The sequence below is a fragment of the Microtus ochrogaster genome, unplaced genomic scaffold, assembly GCF_000317375.1.
Source record: "Microtus ochrogaster isolate Prairie Vole_2 unplaced genomic scaffold, MicOch1.0 UNK98, whole genome shotgun sequence".
Taxonomy (NCBI): domain Eukaryota; kingdom Metazoa; phylum Chordata; class Mammalia; order Rodentia; family Cricetidae; genus Microtus; species Microtus ochrogaster.
In genome coordinates this window covers 1,009,646-1,025,644 of record NW_004949196.1, presented here as the reverse complement: position 1 = coordinate 1,025,644, position 15,999 = coordinate 1,009,646, and the positions used below count along the sequence as shown (strand labels likewise).

Below are 15,999 nucleotides of genomic sequence, written 5' to 3'. Positions count from 1 at the left end.
GGATACACGACAAGCAACCAACACCATGACGGCACAGCCCTATGGCACTATGCACAACTCCAACAACTACCTGCATCTGGCAGTGTCTCGTGAAGAGCTCAAACCAGGGGACAACCTCAAAGTCAGCTTCCACCTTCGCACAGACCCCGGCCAAGAAGCCAAGATCCGCTACTACACCTACCTGGTCCGTGGTCACCAGAAGCCTCAGCTCCCCTACACGACTCTCCAGTATCCTAAAGATCTCTGCCTGGCCCCAGGGTCTCCACTGCCCATCTTAGTGATCCCCATCTAGCCATATGGTCTCCCCTGCCTATCCTAGGGATCCCCGCCCAGTCCTGGGATCTCCCCTGTCAATCCTAGGGATGCCTGCCCAGCCCTGGGTCTCCCCTGCCTATCCTAGGGATCCCTTTCTAGCTCCAGGGTTTCCCTTCCCATCCTAGGCATCCCTACCCAGCCCTGGGGTCTCCCCTGCATATTGTAGGGATCCAGGCACAGCCCCAGGGTCTCCCCTGCCCATCCTAGATATCCCTGCCCATTCTAGGGATCTCTTCCCAGCTCCGGGGTCCCCCTAACATTCCTAGGGATCCTTGCCCAACCTCAGGGTCTCCCCTAACAATCCTAAGTATCCCTACCCAACCCCGGGTCTCCCCTGCCCATCTAGGGATCCCTGCTCACCCCTAGGATCTCCTCTGCCCATTCTAGGGATCCCTGCTCAGCCCTGTGATCTCCACTGCCCATTCTAGGAATCCCTGCCAAGCCCCCGGGGTCTCCCCTGCCCATCCTAGGGATCCCTGCACAGCCCGGGGTCCCCTATCCATTCCACCTAGCCCCATCCTGGTTGTCATGCCAGCCCATCATCCTTTCAGATTATGAACAAAGGGAAGCTACTGAAGGCAGGCCGCCAGGTTCGGGAGCCTGGCCAGGACCTGGTGGTCTTGGCCCTGCCTATCACCCCAGATTTCATTCCTTCCTTCCGCCTGGTGGCTTACTACACCCTGATTGGAGCCAATGGCCAGAGGGAGGTGGTGGCAGACTCTGTGTGGGTGGATGTAAAGGATTCCTGTATAGGCACGGTGAGTCTCTCTCTCTCTTCATCTTCTCTCTCTCTGTCCATCTTCTCTCTTTCATCTCTCTTCCCCTCTTTTCTTTCTTTTTCTTAAAGACATTGTCTCACTATATACACTGACTGTACTGAAATTCATTATGTGGACTAGGTTGGGCCTGGAACTCCCAGTGTTCTGCCTGCTTTGCACCTCCATCACTTCTGCCCTTTGCATCCCTTCTTTCTCTCTTCTCTCTTCTCTTCCCAACCCTCTCTGGCCTCGCTCACTTTCACTTATCTCTTCCCTCCACTCCTACCCCATTCTCTCTTCCTCCCACTCTCTCCCCCCATTTTCTCTTTCCCTTTAGTCTGTCTCCCCTCCCTTCCCCTCTCTCTCTGTGGTCCTTCCAGGGTTGACTCATCCATCTTGCTTCTCCACCCTCCCTATAGCTGGTGGTGAAGGGAGACCCGAGAGATAACCGACAGCCGGCACCTGGGCAGCAAACAACACTCAGGATCGAGGGAAACCAAGGGGCCCGAGTGGGCCTGGTGGCCGTGGACAAGGGCGTGTTTGTGCTGAACAAGAAGAACAAACTCACACAGAAAAAGGTGAGCACCTGCGTCCCAGAGTCTGGCCTGGAGGAGAGACTGGGGAAACGAGGGTGTAGGGTGTGCCCGAGGCTGAGCTGGGAGTTTGCTGGGGGCTGCATATGAGCATATGAGGGATGAGGATGGCCAGGTCGAACATCATGGTGAGTTGCAAGAAGGTCTGCCAACCTGGCCTCTCCCCCTCCCACCTCCGCCACCCAACCCGTCTCATGCCACTTGCAGATCTGGGACGTGGTAGAGAAGGCAGACATCGGCTGCACCCCAGGCAGTGGAAAGGACTATGCGGGGGTCTTCACAGATGCAGGACTGGCCTTCAAAACAAATGAAGGCCTACAGACTGAGCAGAGAACGAGTGAGAAGAGGGAACAGGGGTGACAGGAGGGAGGACATGCCTTCACCCCCAGATGCCCACCAAGAGCAGGACCCTGAGAGCAGGAACCTGAGTCTCTGCCCCTCCTCCACCTGCTGTTTTGTTTCAAATTCATTTTCAATTGCATTTAATTGAAGTGGTGTGTGTATGTGTGTGCATGCTTCTGTGAATGGACATGTGCATGGGTGTGCATGCAGATGTGCATAAATGTGCATATGTGTGCACATGTGTCTGTGTGTGCTCACACCACAGCATGCATGTGGAGGTTAGAAGACAACATGCACCAGTCAGTTCTCAGCTTCCACCACTTGGGTCCTGGCAATCTAACAGGTCATCAGTATTAACTGCAAGCCCCAATACCAACTGAGCCATTTCACCAGCCTCCATTGCTGCTCCCTGAGCCCAAGTCTCTTCTACTGCAAAAAAAAGGTGCAATAAACCCCTGTCTCCCCCATCTCACTCTCGGCTCTCCCTCAGATTCAGAGTGCATCAAGCCAGCTGCCCGCCGCCGTCGCTCAGTACAGCTGACGGAGAAGAGGATGGACAAAGGTTAGGAGTCCTCTGCTGATGCCCATCCTCATTTTGTTAGAATCCCAAGGGAGGTGGGGAAGGTCCTGCCATGGGAAATTCTATCTGGAGCTGGTCCTATGCTCTCCTGATGACTAAGGCTGACACCAGGTCCGGGCCTCCCACAGCGGGTCAGTACACGGACAAGGGTCTGCGGAAGTGTTGTGAGGATGGCATGCGCGATATCCCGATGAGGTTTTCCTGCCAGCGCCGGGCACGCTTCATCAGCAAGGGGGAGAGCTGTGTGAAGGCTTTTATAGACTGCTGCAACTACATCACCGCGCTTCGTCAGAAGCACCAGCGAGACCAAGTGCTGGGCCTGGCCAGGAGTGAGTGGCCACTCACGGGGTGACATTGGGGATGGAGGCTGAAGGGAGAGGACAGGGCTGCTCAGTGATGCAGTGGCTGCACCTTTCTGCTGGGAGAGTAGCCCAAAGACTGTGACCCCAGCCCTGAACCCTGGGAAGACAGAAGGAGGAGGATGGAGGCCAGCTGGGCTACATACAAGGAAGAGGCTAAGGGAGTGAGAGAGAGCTGGCTCAGGGAAGGGGAAAGGGAGAGGGAGCTCAGGGCATTCCTCACACTGCCTATGCCCTCATCCCACAAACCAAGGTAAGTTCTACAACCCTTCCCCATTGAATCTAGATGTGGTGGAACATGCCTCTCATTCCAGCACTCAGGAGGCTGAATCAAGAGGATTGCTGCAGATCCCAGGCCAGCCTGGGCTACCTAATGAGTTCCAACCAGCTTGGATCATGCTCGTCTTGATTCCAACACATCTGTAGAACATGATGTTTAGTTTTTATTTCCTGGATGGAGAGAGGAATCCCCACAAATCCCCAATGTGTCTGGGACTGGCAGAAAACTCTCACCCCAGGGCGAATGCATTTACACAGCTCAGAAATGCATGCTAGGGAGCCACCCCAGAGTGGATCTTTTCCCAGACCACAGCTACATCTACCCATCCTCAGGTGACATGGATGAAGACATAATGCCTGAAGAAGATATCGTCTCCCGAAGCCAGTTTCCAGAGAGCTGGTTGTGGACCATAGAGGAGTTGAAGGAACCAGAAAAGAATGGGTATGGCTTGATGTTCATGGATAAAGGTGCTGCCTCCCAAGACTGATGTTGTGGAAGGGGAGAACCAATTCCCACGGGTTGTCCTTGACCTCCTCCTGAAGGTCAGGGCAGAAGGATGCCACACTCTCTCTCTCACACACAGAGTAGATATATTTTTTTAAAGGCAGGTGAGGCTAGGACATCCCTAGTCCTCATCTCTGCCAGAGGGCAGAAAGCATCTTCCCAGAGAAGCTAATCTGCATAGGATTTGCTTGCTTGCATCTGCTAACTTCCTGTCTCCTCTGGAGTCACCATGGAGGTCCATGGCCTGCAACCCAGAGCTCCTCTCTAACCTGTCCCCAGGGGGTCTCCCACCTCCACACCCGTCTCCATCCTGCTAGATCTCACCACTCGATTTTAAATTTCTGCCCTCTCAGAATCTCCACGAAGGTCATGAACATCTTTCTCAAAGACTCCATCACCACCTGGGAGATTCTGGCAGTGAGCTTGTCAGATAAGAAAGGTAAGGGAGGGGCTAGGGAGGGGGCTCAGCGGTGAACTGCTCCCTGAAAACATCTCCCAAGCTCCATCTGCAGAACCTGCAGAGAAAGCAGGGTTCCTGCTGCCAGTTGTAATCCCAATGCTGGGGAGCCAGGAACAGGAGGAACCCTGGTTCTTCCTTGCCAGGCCGCCAAGCCAATCAGTGAGCTCCAGGGTCAGTAGAAAAACTGGGTCAAAAAATGAGATAGAGGGCCTGAGGAGCTCAGCGTCTAAAAGCATTTACTAATCTTGCAGAGGGCCAGAGTTTTTTGTTCCCAGCCCCCATTTTAGTTAGACAGCTCATGACTGACTGCAGCTCCAGGGGAATCTCTTCTGGCCTCCTTGGGTACTGCACTGATATGCACACAGACACATGTGTAGATACATAAACTTCAATAAGGTGGAGGAGCAATTGAAGATGACACCCAGTGTCAATCTCCTGCCTCCACATGCATGTGCACATGTGAACACACAGGTTGGACACAGCTGGCCGTGATGACCATGTGCATGTTTTAGTCTACCTGTCTGCGAATGGGATCAGCCATGGCCGGCTAGGGAACTTGAAGCAGGTCCTGGCTGCCCCACCCTGCACAGCCCTCCCACCTGGACCCTTCTTCACACTGCTCTCTCTCTGTCCACAGGGATCTGTGTGGCGGACCCCTATGAGATCACAGTGATGCAGGATTTCTTCATCGACCTGAGGCTGCCCTACTCCGTGGTGCGCAACGAGCAGGTGGAGATCAGAGCTGTGCTCTTCAACTACCGTGAAAACGAAAAGCTTAAGGTGGGAGCCAGTCAGGTTGAACAGGACCCGTGAACCTGCCCTCACCTGCCCTCGTCCCCCCTCACCTGCCCTGGCCCCTTCCTCCCCTGTAGGTGAGGGTAGAACTGTTGTACAACCCAGCCTTCTGCAGCCTGGTCACCGCCAAGAAACGCTACTACCAGATGGTTGAAATCCCTCCCAAGTCCTCCGTGGCAGTGCCTTACGTCATTGTCCCCTTGAAGATAGGCCTCCAGGAGGTGGAGGTCAAGGCTGCTGTTTTCGGCCAGTTCATCAGTGATGGTGTCAAGAAGACCCTGAAGGTCGTGGTGAGTCCTTGGAGGCATCTGCTGCCCCTAGCCTTCAGATCTCCCTGCTGTTGGCATGGCTCTGAGACACCAAGGATCATAGCAAGGCGCAGGTGATACAGAACTTAGAACTGGCTGGGTGTCGGTGTGTAGAGCCCTGAACTAGTTCATACAAATCTCTGGGCTCTGTGCTCAATGGGATATGGACTGTCATCCTAGCACTGGGGAGGTGGGGCAGGAGAATCATGGATTTGAGGACAGCAGGGGTAACTCAATGAAACCCTGTCTCAAATTTTGAAAAAGGGTAAAGTCCTAGGCAGATGGCTCCCCTGGCCAAGTGCTTGCTGTCCAAGCAGAAGGACCTGAGTTCAGATCCCCAGAGCCAAAAGGGAAGACAGAGGAAAAGGATCACTGATTACCGAGAGACTGCCTCAAAAGGCACGGTCAGAAGAAGACATATAGCCTTGACATTTTCACATGCACACACGCACATGCATGCACACAATTTGCACATGCTCACACATGCATGCACACAATACATACATATGTGTACACACATGCGTACACACTACACATACACAAATGCACACATGCACTTACACAGGCATGCACACTCGAACACACTTGCATACATGCATACACACTTATACATACATGTACACCCCAAACACGTGCACACCCAAGTTCACCTGCACAAAAATGCTTGCACACACTCACACATACACTCACACACACATAAACACTCACACATGCACAAACATACATGTAGTGTAAGTTTTTCCCCCTCTTTAACCATTAAAGTATTCCTGTTACTCTTGAGCTAGCCTGGTCACTTATACCGACCTAATTCGTTACAATGTGTCTCTTGTCATTTTATCCATCCTCCTTCACAGCCAGAAGGCATACGAGTCAACAAGACTGTGATCACCCGTACACTGAATCCAGAGAAGCTTGGCAAAGGTGAGGAGGCAGGAAGAGCAGGCAGAGTGGTGTGGGGCACCAGGAAAAGGGCAGGGGGGGCTGGTGCAATCCACCTCTCTCACTCTCACCCTGCAGAGGGCGTGCAGAGGGAGGATGTGCCCGCTGCAGACCTCAGTGACCAAGTGCCGGACACGGACTCTGAGACCAGAATTCTCCTGCAAGGTAAGATGGCCACTTCCCTGGCATGAGGGCCCAGGCAGGGGTCAGGGCAGAAGCTAATGGAGCGCCATCTCATGAGGGAAGGAGGAAGACCCTGCACCAGGATAGGGGTTCAAATCTCAACTCTACTATTTCAAGTTGATTGATCTGGGACTCATTTCTTAACATAATGCCTCCCCATGCCTCAGTTTCCCCTGTGAAAAATGAGGGCAACGATACTGTCTTAGTCACTGGTCTATCACTCACTGCCTGGAAATACCATGATCAAGGTAACTCTTATAAAGGAAGCAGTTACCTGGGGCTTGCTTACAATCAGTCCACAATCATCATGGCGGGGAAAGGACAGGCATGGCACTGGAGCAGTAACCAAGAGCTACATCCTGATCCACGGGCAGAGGGAGAAGGAGCCAGGCTGGGCCTGCTGTGGGCTTTTGAACGCTCCAAGTCCACCCCAGTGACACACCTCCTCCAGCAAGGCCACACCTCCTAATCCTTCCCAGACAGTTCTACTAACTGAGCACCTACATTCAGAAGTAGGGGGCGCTGGGGGCCATTCTCATTCAGACACCACAGATACTCTCTGCCTTTTGCTGGGATGGTTGGGCCATAGCATTTCCAACCCCCACTTTATTGGCAACTGTGTGGCTTGTGTCTGCACCCAGAGCCTCCTGCAGAAGTTACTTCTGCAAATAGCACATGCTGGGAAAGATAATTAAATGAGAAGCCACGCCCTCCAAGCACAGAGGTTCTGCTCCTCTTACCTGGATCCAGGAAGAACGAGAAGGGGGTGTCACGCCCCTCCAACAAGCCACCATAAGAGACAGTGCCCAACTCCAAAGTAATTTGGGGATTAAATGAGATGCTCTATGGAGCTCTCCAACAGACACTAGCAAGGAACTCTAAGCCAGAGCTGTCTGCCTGCTGCCATTATCTTGACTAAAGGTGAAATTAAATGTCCAAGACGAGGCACAACCTCCTCCTAAATCCACACAGGATTTAAATCCTCCTGCAGTCCCCAAGTCCTAGGCTTCCTCTGGTCAGCGACAGGCCTGACAGGCCTTTTCCTCCACACTCTGCTCCAGGGACCCCAGTGGCTCAGATGGTCGAGGACGCCGTGGACGCTGAGCGGCTGAAACACCTGATCGTGACCCCCTCGGGCTGCGGGGAACAGAACATGATTGGCATGACACCCACAGTCATTGCCGTGCACTACCTAGACCAGACAGAACAGTGGGAGAAGTTCGGCCTGGAGAAGAGGCAGGAGTCTCTGGAGCTCATCAAGAAAGGTGGGGCCTGTGCTGGAAAACAGCAAACCAGCTTCTCTTCCAAAGTTCCCTCTGGTCCCCAGGAGCTCCGCCCCTCTGCCCAGAGGCCCCGCCTCCGCTCCAAACCCTCTCTCTCCCCACCCCCGCACCCCCCACATGTCCTTCAGAGATGATTTCTCTCATGTCTGGTCCCTGGACCCAGACTGAATCATCTTTCCAGAATCCACGCCCTACTTGAGCGTACTTCCCTCTCCTCACGCCTGTCCCACCCCTCATAGCCCTCTCTCTCTCTCTCTCTTTGGGCTCACTCTCCTCAGGGAGGCCCACCCCCATCCCTGGCTCAGCTTTCCCTCTTCAAGCATTCCTTTAAAACCCACTCCCTTCCCAGGATCCTGATCCTACCCTCTTTGAACCCTCATCCCACCTCACCTGCCCTTGGGGCACCCACCGCCCACCTTAGTCAGGCCAGGCTCAACCCACCCCTTCCTTTAGTGACCCTGTCTACTCTCCACAGGGTACACTCAGCAACTGGTCTTCAAACAGCCCAGTTTTGCCTATGCTGCCTTCAAGGACCGGGCACCCAGCACCTGGTAAGTACAGATGCTCAGTTTGACCTTCTCTGCCTCGATTGCCACCTGAGCAAGGCCTGAATCCCTACCAAGAGTGGTTTGGCCCTTATCTGTCTACAGCCAAGGGTGCAGAACCGAATGAGCCTTAGACTCCTTTAAGCAACTGGCTTCATGCTCTTTGAGCCACCCAAATGCAGTGACTGGGGCACAGCCACTCTCTGTTCATTGGTGGGTGAAGATGTCATTCTCTGACTCTCAAAGTCGATTGGTTCATATGTGGTGTTCCCCACCTCCAGGCTCACAGCCTATGTGGTCAAGGTGTTCTCTCTGGCTGCCAACCTCATTGCCATCGACTCTCAGGTCCTGTGTGGGGCTGTTAAATGGCTGATTCTGGAGAAACAGAAGCCAGATGGAGTCTTTCAGGAGGACGGACCCGTGATTCACCAAGAAATGATTGTAAGAGGCATGGGGATTCCAGACAGAGATGGGTAGAGGGTCCCAGGAGGGAGAGGAGAGAACACTGCTCCATCTGCCTGTTCACTTGGTGGAGGTGGGAGCCCAGTGAATAAATTTGTAAAACACTAAAGTATTGCAAGAATCCAGCGGCTGAGAGAACCAGCCACAGGAGGGACATGAGTGGTATCGTGCTTGGTAGAGACCAGAGAGTTCTCCAGGGGCACTCCCCATTTTCTTTTTCTTTTTAAATATTTATTTATTTTGAATACAATATTCTGTCAGTCTGTATGCCTGCAGGCCAGAAAAGGGCACCAGACCCCATTACAGATTGTTGTGAGCCACCATGTGGTTGTCAGGAATTGAACTCAGGACCTTTGTAAGAGCAGGCAATGCCCTTAACCTCTGAGCCATCTCTCCAGCCCTTTCTTTTTTTTAAATATTTATTTATTTATTATGTATACAATATTCTGTCAGTGTGTATGCCTCAGAAGACCCCATTACAGATGGTTGTGAGCCACCATGTGGTTGCTGGGAATTGAACCCAAGACCTTTGGAAGAGCAGGCAATGCTCTTAACCTCTGAGCCATCTCTCCAGCCCTCTTTTTCTTTTCTGAGACAGTATCTCACCGTCCCATGGCTCACCAAGTAGGCTAAGCTGGCTGGTCCCTGAGCCCCAGAGATCCGGCCATCTCTGCCTGTCCAATACCGAGGTCACAAGTACATGCCACCACGCCCAGATATTTAATGTTTTAAAATGTGAGTTCTGGGACATCAAGCCCAGGCTTGAAGCTTGAGCCATCTCCCCAGGTCCTACTAAGTGTTTTGACTCCTGATAGTCCACATTTTCTGTAGATCTGTCGGGGGATCTCCACCGTAGATCATGGAGCATTTGTCTGTCTGTGGAGTAGCTGACCAGCTCATGCCCATCCTGTTGGGCAAGAAGCCCTGTGAAGGCTAGCCATGTGTGCTTTTCCTCAACCGTTACACCCTACCATACCAGGGACAGCAGTCCAGGGGGAACACAGTGACACAAAATGAACAAACAATTCAATTGATTCACACTAGCGGGGCGGCATTGCTGAGCCCAGACACCACAAGTCGTCTTCAGGTATTTGACATCCAGGTAAAGACGCATAAAGACTCTCCTCTCTTCTGCTCCTCATCACAGGGTGGATTCCGGAACACCAAGGAGGCCGATGTGTCTCTCACAGCCTTCGTCCTCATAGCACTGCAGGAAGCCCGAGAAATCTGTGAGGGGCAGATCAACGTGAGTGTCCTGTCAGCCACCCAAACTGGGGAGGGGTGTTCTCGCTTCTTCTCTACTGCCGTGATCGAACACTAAGACCAAAAGCAACCGAGGAAGAGAAGGATTTCTTTCAGGTTATAGCTCATACCCGGGGGGAAAGTCAAGGCAGGGACTCAAGGGCAGGCATGTTTGCAGTTCCATTACCTCAGACCAATGACCTCAGCTCACTCACAGCCAAAGTAATGGTGCTGCTGGCTGCTTCACTGGCAGGCTTAGACCTTCTTGGACAGCTCAGGACCACCTGCCTAGGAATGGTGCTGCCCACAGCGTCATTCCCACATCTACTAACAGTGAAGAGAATCCCCACAGACGACCAAAGGTCCCGCTGATCTAGGCAGTTCAACAACTAGGGTTCCCCTCTCATACCCCGGGCTATATCAGGCTGACAGTTGACGCTAATGAGGGGAGAGGTTGTTGCCTTGAGCTGGGAGGTTTGGCCCTCTCTTCTTACGGAAAAATGGTCTGACGAAAAACCATGACACCTGGTATGTATCGCTGTGATCTCAGAGGTTTTCACAAAAACCTCTGAAAAAGTATATGACTATTCCTGGGGAGACACAAAGAAATGTCTATAATCCTAGATAGTGATCAGTACCAAACCAAAAAAATGATTGCCCCAAGTTCAGCTTGATGAACATTGCATCAAGTTTATTGGGGTCACCTATGGGAGCATGGGGACACAAGGGCAGCTGAATTGCCAAAAGGCCCACACCACCTTGGACAATGAGTCACAAAAACTGCACAGCTAGAGACCCCGTCCCCAACAGTGACTTTCTGCACAGCTAGAGTTCCCTGCACAGCCTGTGGGCAGGTCTACTCTAGAGAACCCCCCCCTCAGTGGTGGCTTTCTGCCTTTGTAGCCAGGAGGGGCTTTCTCCATCTCTCAGCTCTCACGAGAGTCCCGAGTTTTGGGGCCTACTAAGCCTCTAAGTCTCTTGCTGTCTTTCTGAGTTTTATGAACCACTGCCACCCTGTCTGAGGGAATGTTTCAACTCAGCACGAACAGCTACCCACCCATCCAAGTTCAGTGAATGTGGAAATGGCAAACCCCTCCTAAGGCGACATGGTGACCATGAAGATGGAAAAAGGCTCCAGCTGACATGCTGGATCTCCTTTCTAGTATATGCCAATGTGGGACATTTTATGACATCATTTTGTTTAGTGACAACCTCTGGGGAGTATTTACATGACCATAATTCACCATTGTTATGAAGCAGGGCTCATCCACCCAAGAACCCACAGTCACACCCCCTACTGCACACCCCTAGTGTACAGACTTCTCCAGGCGCATAAAAGGGTTCAGCAGAGGGCACCACACTAGTGGCCCCAATAACTAGAGGATTCTTAAAGTCAGGGGAGTCCCACCACCAAATACAGGGGAGCCCCACAGGGCAGATGCTATCCTGGTGGCCCAGAAGTCATGTTGGTAAGATCTCAACTGTTGTGTCTCACAGAGCCTCCCCGGGAGCATCAACAAGGCAGGGGAGTACATCGAAGCCAGTTACCTGAACCTGCAGAGACCATACACAGTGGCCATCGCTGGGTATGCCCTGGCCCTGATGGGGAAACTGGAGGAGCCTTACCTCAGCAAGTTCCTGAACACAGCCAAAGGTGAGGAATCGCCTCAAGGGGAAGGGGTGTGTGGTTTGGGGTGAGGGTCACCTCAAGGGGAAGATCCTGGACACACAGTGAGCCAGGATACATTGTTCTTAGCTGAGGGGTGGGGTGGACGGCCCCACACTGACTGCACTGGACCCCTCTCAAATCTGTTGACTCTTCAATGTTTATCACACAAGAGTCCTGGGGCATCTTTCATTCAACCATACCCTGGGCATTCACATCTGAAGGGCGACTGAAGGAGAGGCGGGGGCTGCTGGACTGGGGATGCTCTTGAGTTCTTTTCGTGTTTCTGTTATAAAGTGGCCCAGTGAAAGCAACCCAAGGGAGGAAGGCTTCATTTCAGCTCACGGGTGGAATCCATCATAGCTGGGAAATCAAGGCAGTGAGATCTAATCAGAAACCAGACAGGTGCTGGGTTCATTCCTCCATTTTACCCATTCCGGTACCTGCCCCAGGGAGAGGTCATGATAGGTTCTTCCATATCAGGAGATTGTCTCCCAGGTCACTCAGACTGACAGTCCACACTGAGCACAAGAGAGTTGGACATAAGCATGGCCACCCGGACATGGGGCAGGCCAGATCCCGAGTCACTCTCAGGTACACGGTGGATGAGAGGCCGGGGTGTTTCCTGTGCAGATCGGAACCGCTGGGAAGAGCCTGGCCAGCAGCTCTACAATGTGGAGGCCACGTCCTATGCCCTCCTGGCCCTGCTGCTGCTGAAAGACTTCGACTCTGTGCCTCCTGTGGTCCGCTGGCTCAATGAGCAAAGATACTACGGGGGCGGCTACGGCTCCACACAGGCAAGTGTGCTCCCCGCAGGCAAGTGGGCTCCAGTTCCAACGTTTGCTTCCCAGGTTTCCCGGAGGAGACACCAAGACCCAGGCTTGTAGCTCCTTTATCTGAACAGTGCAGGAGACTTCAGAGTAACGGAGAAACTGCATCATATGCCTTGTTCCCCAAGCTCCCAATGACACCCTTGTTCACAAGAGGGTTTTGGATTATATTCTTCATACTAGACTCCCAATACTTCCCCATTCTCATCAAAATGTTCTAGATCATGTTCCTAGGCTCCCCTCCAACAGCACCCTAACTGGAAAGTTCTAGGTCACGTTCCTAGTTCTATCAGTCTTTTGATGCCTCCCCATCACTGGAAGATTCTAGAACATGGTCTCAATTTGACCAGGCTCCCAGTGTCTCCCTTTGTCATGTGTGGGCTATAGATCATGTTCATGGGTTCACTATACTCCCAATGTCACCTTATCAATGGAGGGTTCTAGATTGCTTCCTTCCTCCATTCCATGGGACTCCCAATGTCTGTCTGTCTGTCTGTCTGTCTGTCTGTCTGTCTCTCTCTCTCTCTCTCTCTCTCTGTCTCTCTCTTGTGCCTGGGTTCTAGATCGCATTCTCTGTTCTGGGTTCTCAAAAGTCACACTCTCCTATCAGTGAGTTCTAGACCAAGATCCCAATTCCACTCAGCCTGTCACGATCACCTTTTGTCGTTGGTGTATTCTATTTCTGTTCTCACTTCCACGAGAGCACTGCCCAATGCATCTTTCTCTAGAACTCTCCAGATGATGGTTTTAGCAATTTAGGGCAAACTCAGGCTCTGGCTTGATCTTTCTTTGGGCTCCCAGTCACTTTTCAGTGTTCCATCCTCCATATCACTTCAGAGGTTGGTGCCCCCACACTCTGGGTCTATTGTCTTTCTCATGAGATGGTTCTAGACTAATTCCTGGCTCACTAAGCCCAAGAGTCCTCCCTTTTGATGAGTTTTGAGGTTCTAGACCTTCAGTCTTACACTTGAATTGCCACCTGTGAGGTGGCAGGGAAGCCTGTTTCTTCGGCACCCCTCGGCTACAGCTCAGTCCAGGTTGCAGGGAAGGAAAGGGAGGCATGTATATGTCCTGGTAGATACTGGCGTGTTTTCAGCATTGGCGGCATCTGAACTAAACCTTGTTCCCTTGGAGGATTCTAGACAGTCCTTCAGTGCCCAGTGACCTCTGAGACTCCCTTCACCGTCGTGTGGTTCCTAGCCCACAGACTGACTGATAACCATCCCTGACCTGAGTTTCTAGTGACCTCTGCTAGTCCCTTCACGCTCTGGTGGGTTCTAGGCCACAGGCTGACTGATAACCATCCCTGGCCCAATTTTCTCTCACAGGGAGCTCTGGGACATCCACCTTTTTTCAACTTTATCTTTGCAGTCTCTGGCAGGTTCTGTTTGTGGTGCTGATGCCATAATTCTGACCCTTACATGGTCATCTCTCCCCAGCACTTCCTAACCACCAATGAGAATGCAAAGCTAACCATCTTTCTCTCGCATGGGCTCTAGGCCACCTTCATGGTATTCCAAGCCTTGGCCCAATACCAAACAGACGTCCCTGACCACAAGGAGTTGAACATGGATGTGTCCTTCCACCTTCCCAGCCGCAGCGCCCCAACCATGTTCCGCCTGCTCTGGGAAACTGGCAGCCTCTTACGATCAGAAGAGGTATGGTTTTACCCCTCCCTCCCTCACATCCACCTTCTGTACCATCCAGGGCTGCAGGAGAGGTCAGATGCCTTGCGGGAGCCATATGCGCTCACGTATATGCATGTCTGTGTCCAGGTGTGGGTACATTTGTGTGGTGGGGCTGGAGGACAACCTTACATACCATTCCTTAGGTGCTGTCCATATTACTTGTTGAGCTAAGTCTCTCACTGGGCTAAAGTTTACCAAATAGACTAGACTAGGTGGCCAGCAGGGCCAAAGATCCCCCTGTCTCTGCCTCCCCAGTGCTAGGATCTCAAGCCCATGACCAGTTTGTTTGACATGGATTCTTGGGATCAAACCCAGGTTCTCACGTTTATCAGACAAGCACCTTGCCCACAGGGCCATCTTCCTGGTCCTGAAGCTAGCTGGTAACTTCCCTTCTTCTGCCCCCAACCCTGTGCAGACCAAGCAAAACGAGGCCTTCTCTCTGACAGCCAAAGGGAAAGGTGAAGGCACATTGTCGGTAAGGAAGGGGACCCACACCTGCTGGGCCCATCTTTTTCTCCTGCCCCCTCTCCCTGTCCTCAGCTGTTCAGTGTTCTCATGGGATCCTGCGCTCATCCCCACAGGTAGTGACAGTGTATCATGCCAAAGCCAAAGGCAAAGCTGCCTGCAAGAAGTTCGACCTCAGGGTCACTATAGAACCAGCCCCTGACACAGGTAAGAGGAATGACCCCCCTGTCACCTTCTGACCCCAGTCCTGTCCCATCCCTGCCCTCCTCCTGAACCAGGACCCAAAGATACCACGTATGCTTCTGCTTCTATTTGTAGCCAAGAAGCCCGCAGATGCCAAAAGAACCATGACCCTTAGCATCTGTACCAGGTGAGGATCTGGGTCCCTGGGGTTCATCCTGGTTACTCTCTCCCTCTAGAAAGACTTCGTCATCGTGGTAGGCCAGAGCCCCTGCTTTGGGCATGCCGCAAGCACTGTAGCCATGAGTGGCATCCTCAGTCCATCTCCTTCCCCTCTGTTCACTTCTTCATTTGCGCTGGCAAGCTTGCCATCCCCCGGGCACACCACACATCTCTCACAAGACCATTCCCTCCATCGTCCCTCCTGCCTAGCGCCATTGGAATCACATTCAGACTTCACTACTTGGGCAATTTTCGCTTTTCTTATTTGTGGCCATCTCTGTTGGCCTGTTTCCTCTCTCCGTGATCATGTGAGTGCACACGCTCGCGCATGCATTGTGTATGTGTGTCATCTGTGTATGCGTGCACATGTGTGTATATGTATATGAGTGTGTGTTTGTGTGTACGCATTTTTCATGCCACAGCTTACACATGGAGGTAGGAAGACAATTTGTAGGAGTTGGATCTCTCTTTTCGCCATGTATGTTCCTGGGATTGAACTCAGGTTGTTAAGTGCAGTGGTTAACACCTTTACCCACTGAACCATCTCACTGGCCCTCCACCTTGTTCTTTGAGACAGGTCTCTCACTGGCCTGGAATTTGCCAAGTACACAAGGCTGGCCAGGCAGTGAGCCCAAAGATCCTCCTCACTGTGCCCCCAGGGCTGGAACTATAAGTGTGTTCCAGGGAGATGGGCTAAGTGATTAATGGCATTAGCTACCATGGTTGATCTCTTCCTCTTCTTAACATCGATAATGGGGGATTAAACTCAGGCCCTCATGTTGGCACAGCAAGCACTTTACTGATTAAGCTGCCATGCTGGCCTTCCACACTGCCACACTGGCCCTCCACACTGCCACGCTGTTCCTCCACACTGCCACGCCAGCACTCCACACTGGCCCTCCACTCTGCCACGCCATCCGTTCATGCTGTCACTCGAACCCTCCACACTGTCATGCTGTCCCTCCACACTGCCACGCTGTTCCTCCATACTGCCACGCCA

The 15,999-nt window shown here is 52.5% G+C and overlaps 1 protein-coding gene across 1 annotated transcript in view; it reads left to right on the top strand.

The window, feature by feature from the left end:
- Window positions 1–15,999, top strand: part of LOC101989837 (complement C3) — a 20,343-nt gene continuing 4,344 nt past the window's right edge. Inside the window, exons 1-22 of the mRNA XM_005371144.2 lie at window positions 1–184; window positions 867–1,073; window positions 1,493–1,651; window positions 1,874–2,003; window positions 2,499–2,570; window positions 2,717–2,917; window positions 3,560–3,668; window positions 4,085–4,170; window positions 4,829–4,971; window positions 5,064–5,276; window positions 6,149–6,215; window positions 6,312–6,398; window positions 7,478–7,681; window positions 8,175–8,250; window positions 8,526–8,685; window positions 9,854–9,952; window positions 11,446–11,602; window positions 12,248–12,411; window positions 13,944–14,102; window positions 14,548–14,607; window positions 14,714–14,804; window positions 14,916–14,967. Coding sequence (XP_005371201.2) covers window positions 26–184; window positions 867–1,073; window positions 1,493–1,651; window positions 1,874–2,003; window positions 2,499–2,570; window positions 2,717–2,917; window positions 3,560–3,668; window positions 4,085–4,170; window positions 4,829–4,971; window positions 5,064–5,276; window positions 6,149–6,215; window positions 6,312–6,398; window positions 7,478–7,681; window positions 8,175–8,250; window positions 8,526–8,685; window positions 9,854–9,952; window positions 11,446–11,602; window positions 12,248–12,411; window positions 13,944–14,102; window positions 14,548–14,607; window positions 14,714–14,804; window positions 14,916–14,967 — 2,855 coding nt within the window. The 5' untranslated portion in view covers window positions 1–25. The remainder of the gene's footprint in view (window positions 185–866; window positions 1,074–1,492; window positions 1,652–1,873; window positions 2,004–2,498; window positions 2,571–2,716; window positions 2,918–3,559; window positions 3,669–4,084; window positions 4,171–4,828; window positions 4,972–5,063; window positions 5,277–6,148; window positions 6,216–6,311; window positions 6,399–7,477; window positions 7,682–8,174; window positions 8,251–8,525; window positions 8,686–9,853; window positions 9,953–11,445; window positions 11,603–12,247; window positions 12,412–13,943; window positions 14,103–14,547; window positions 14,608–14,713; window positions 14,805–14,915; window positions 14,968–15,999) is intronic.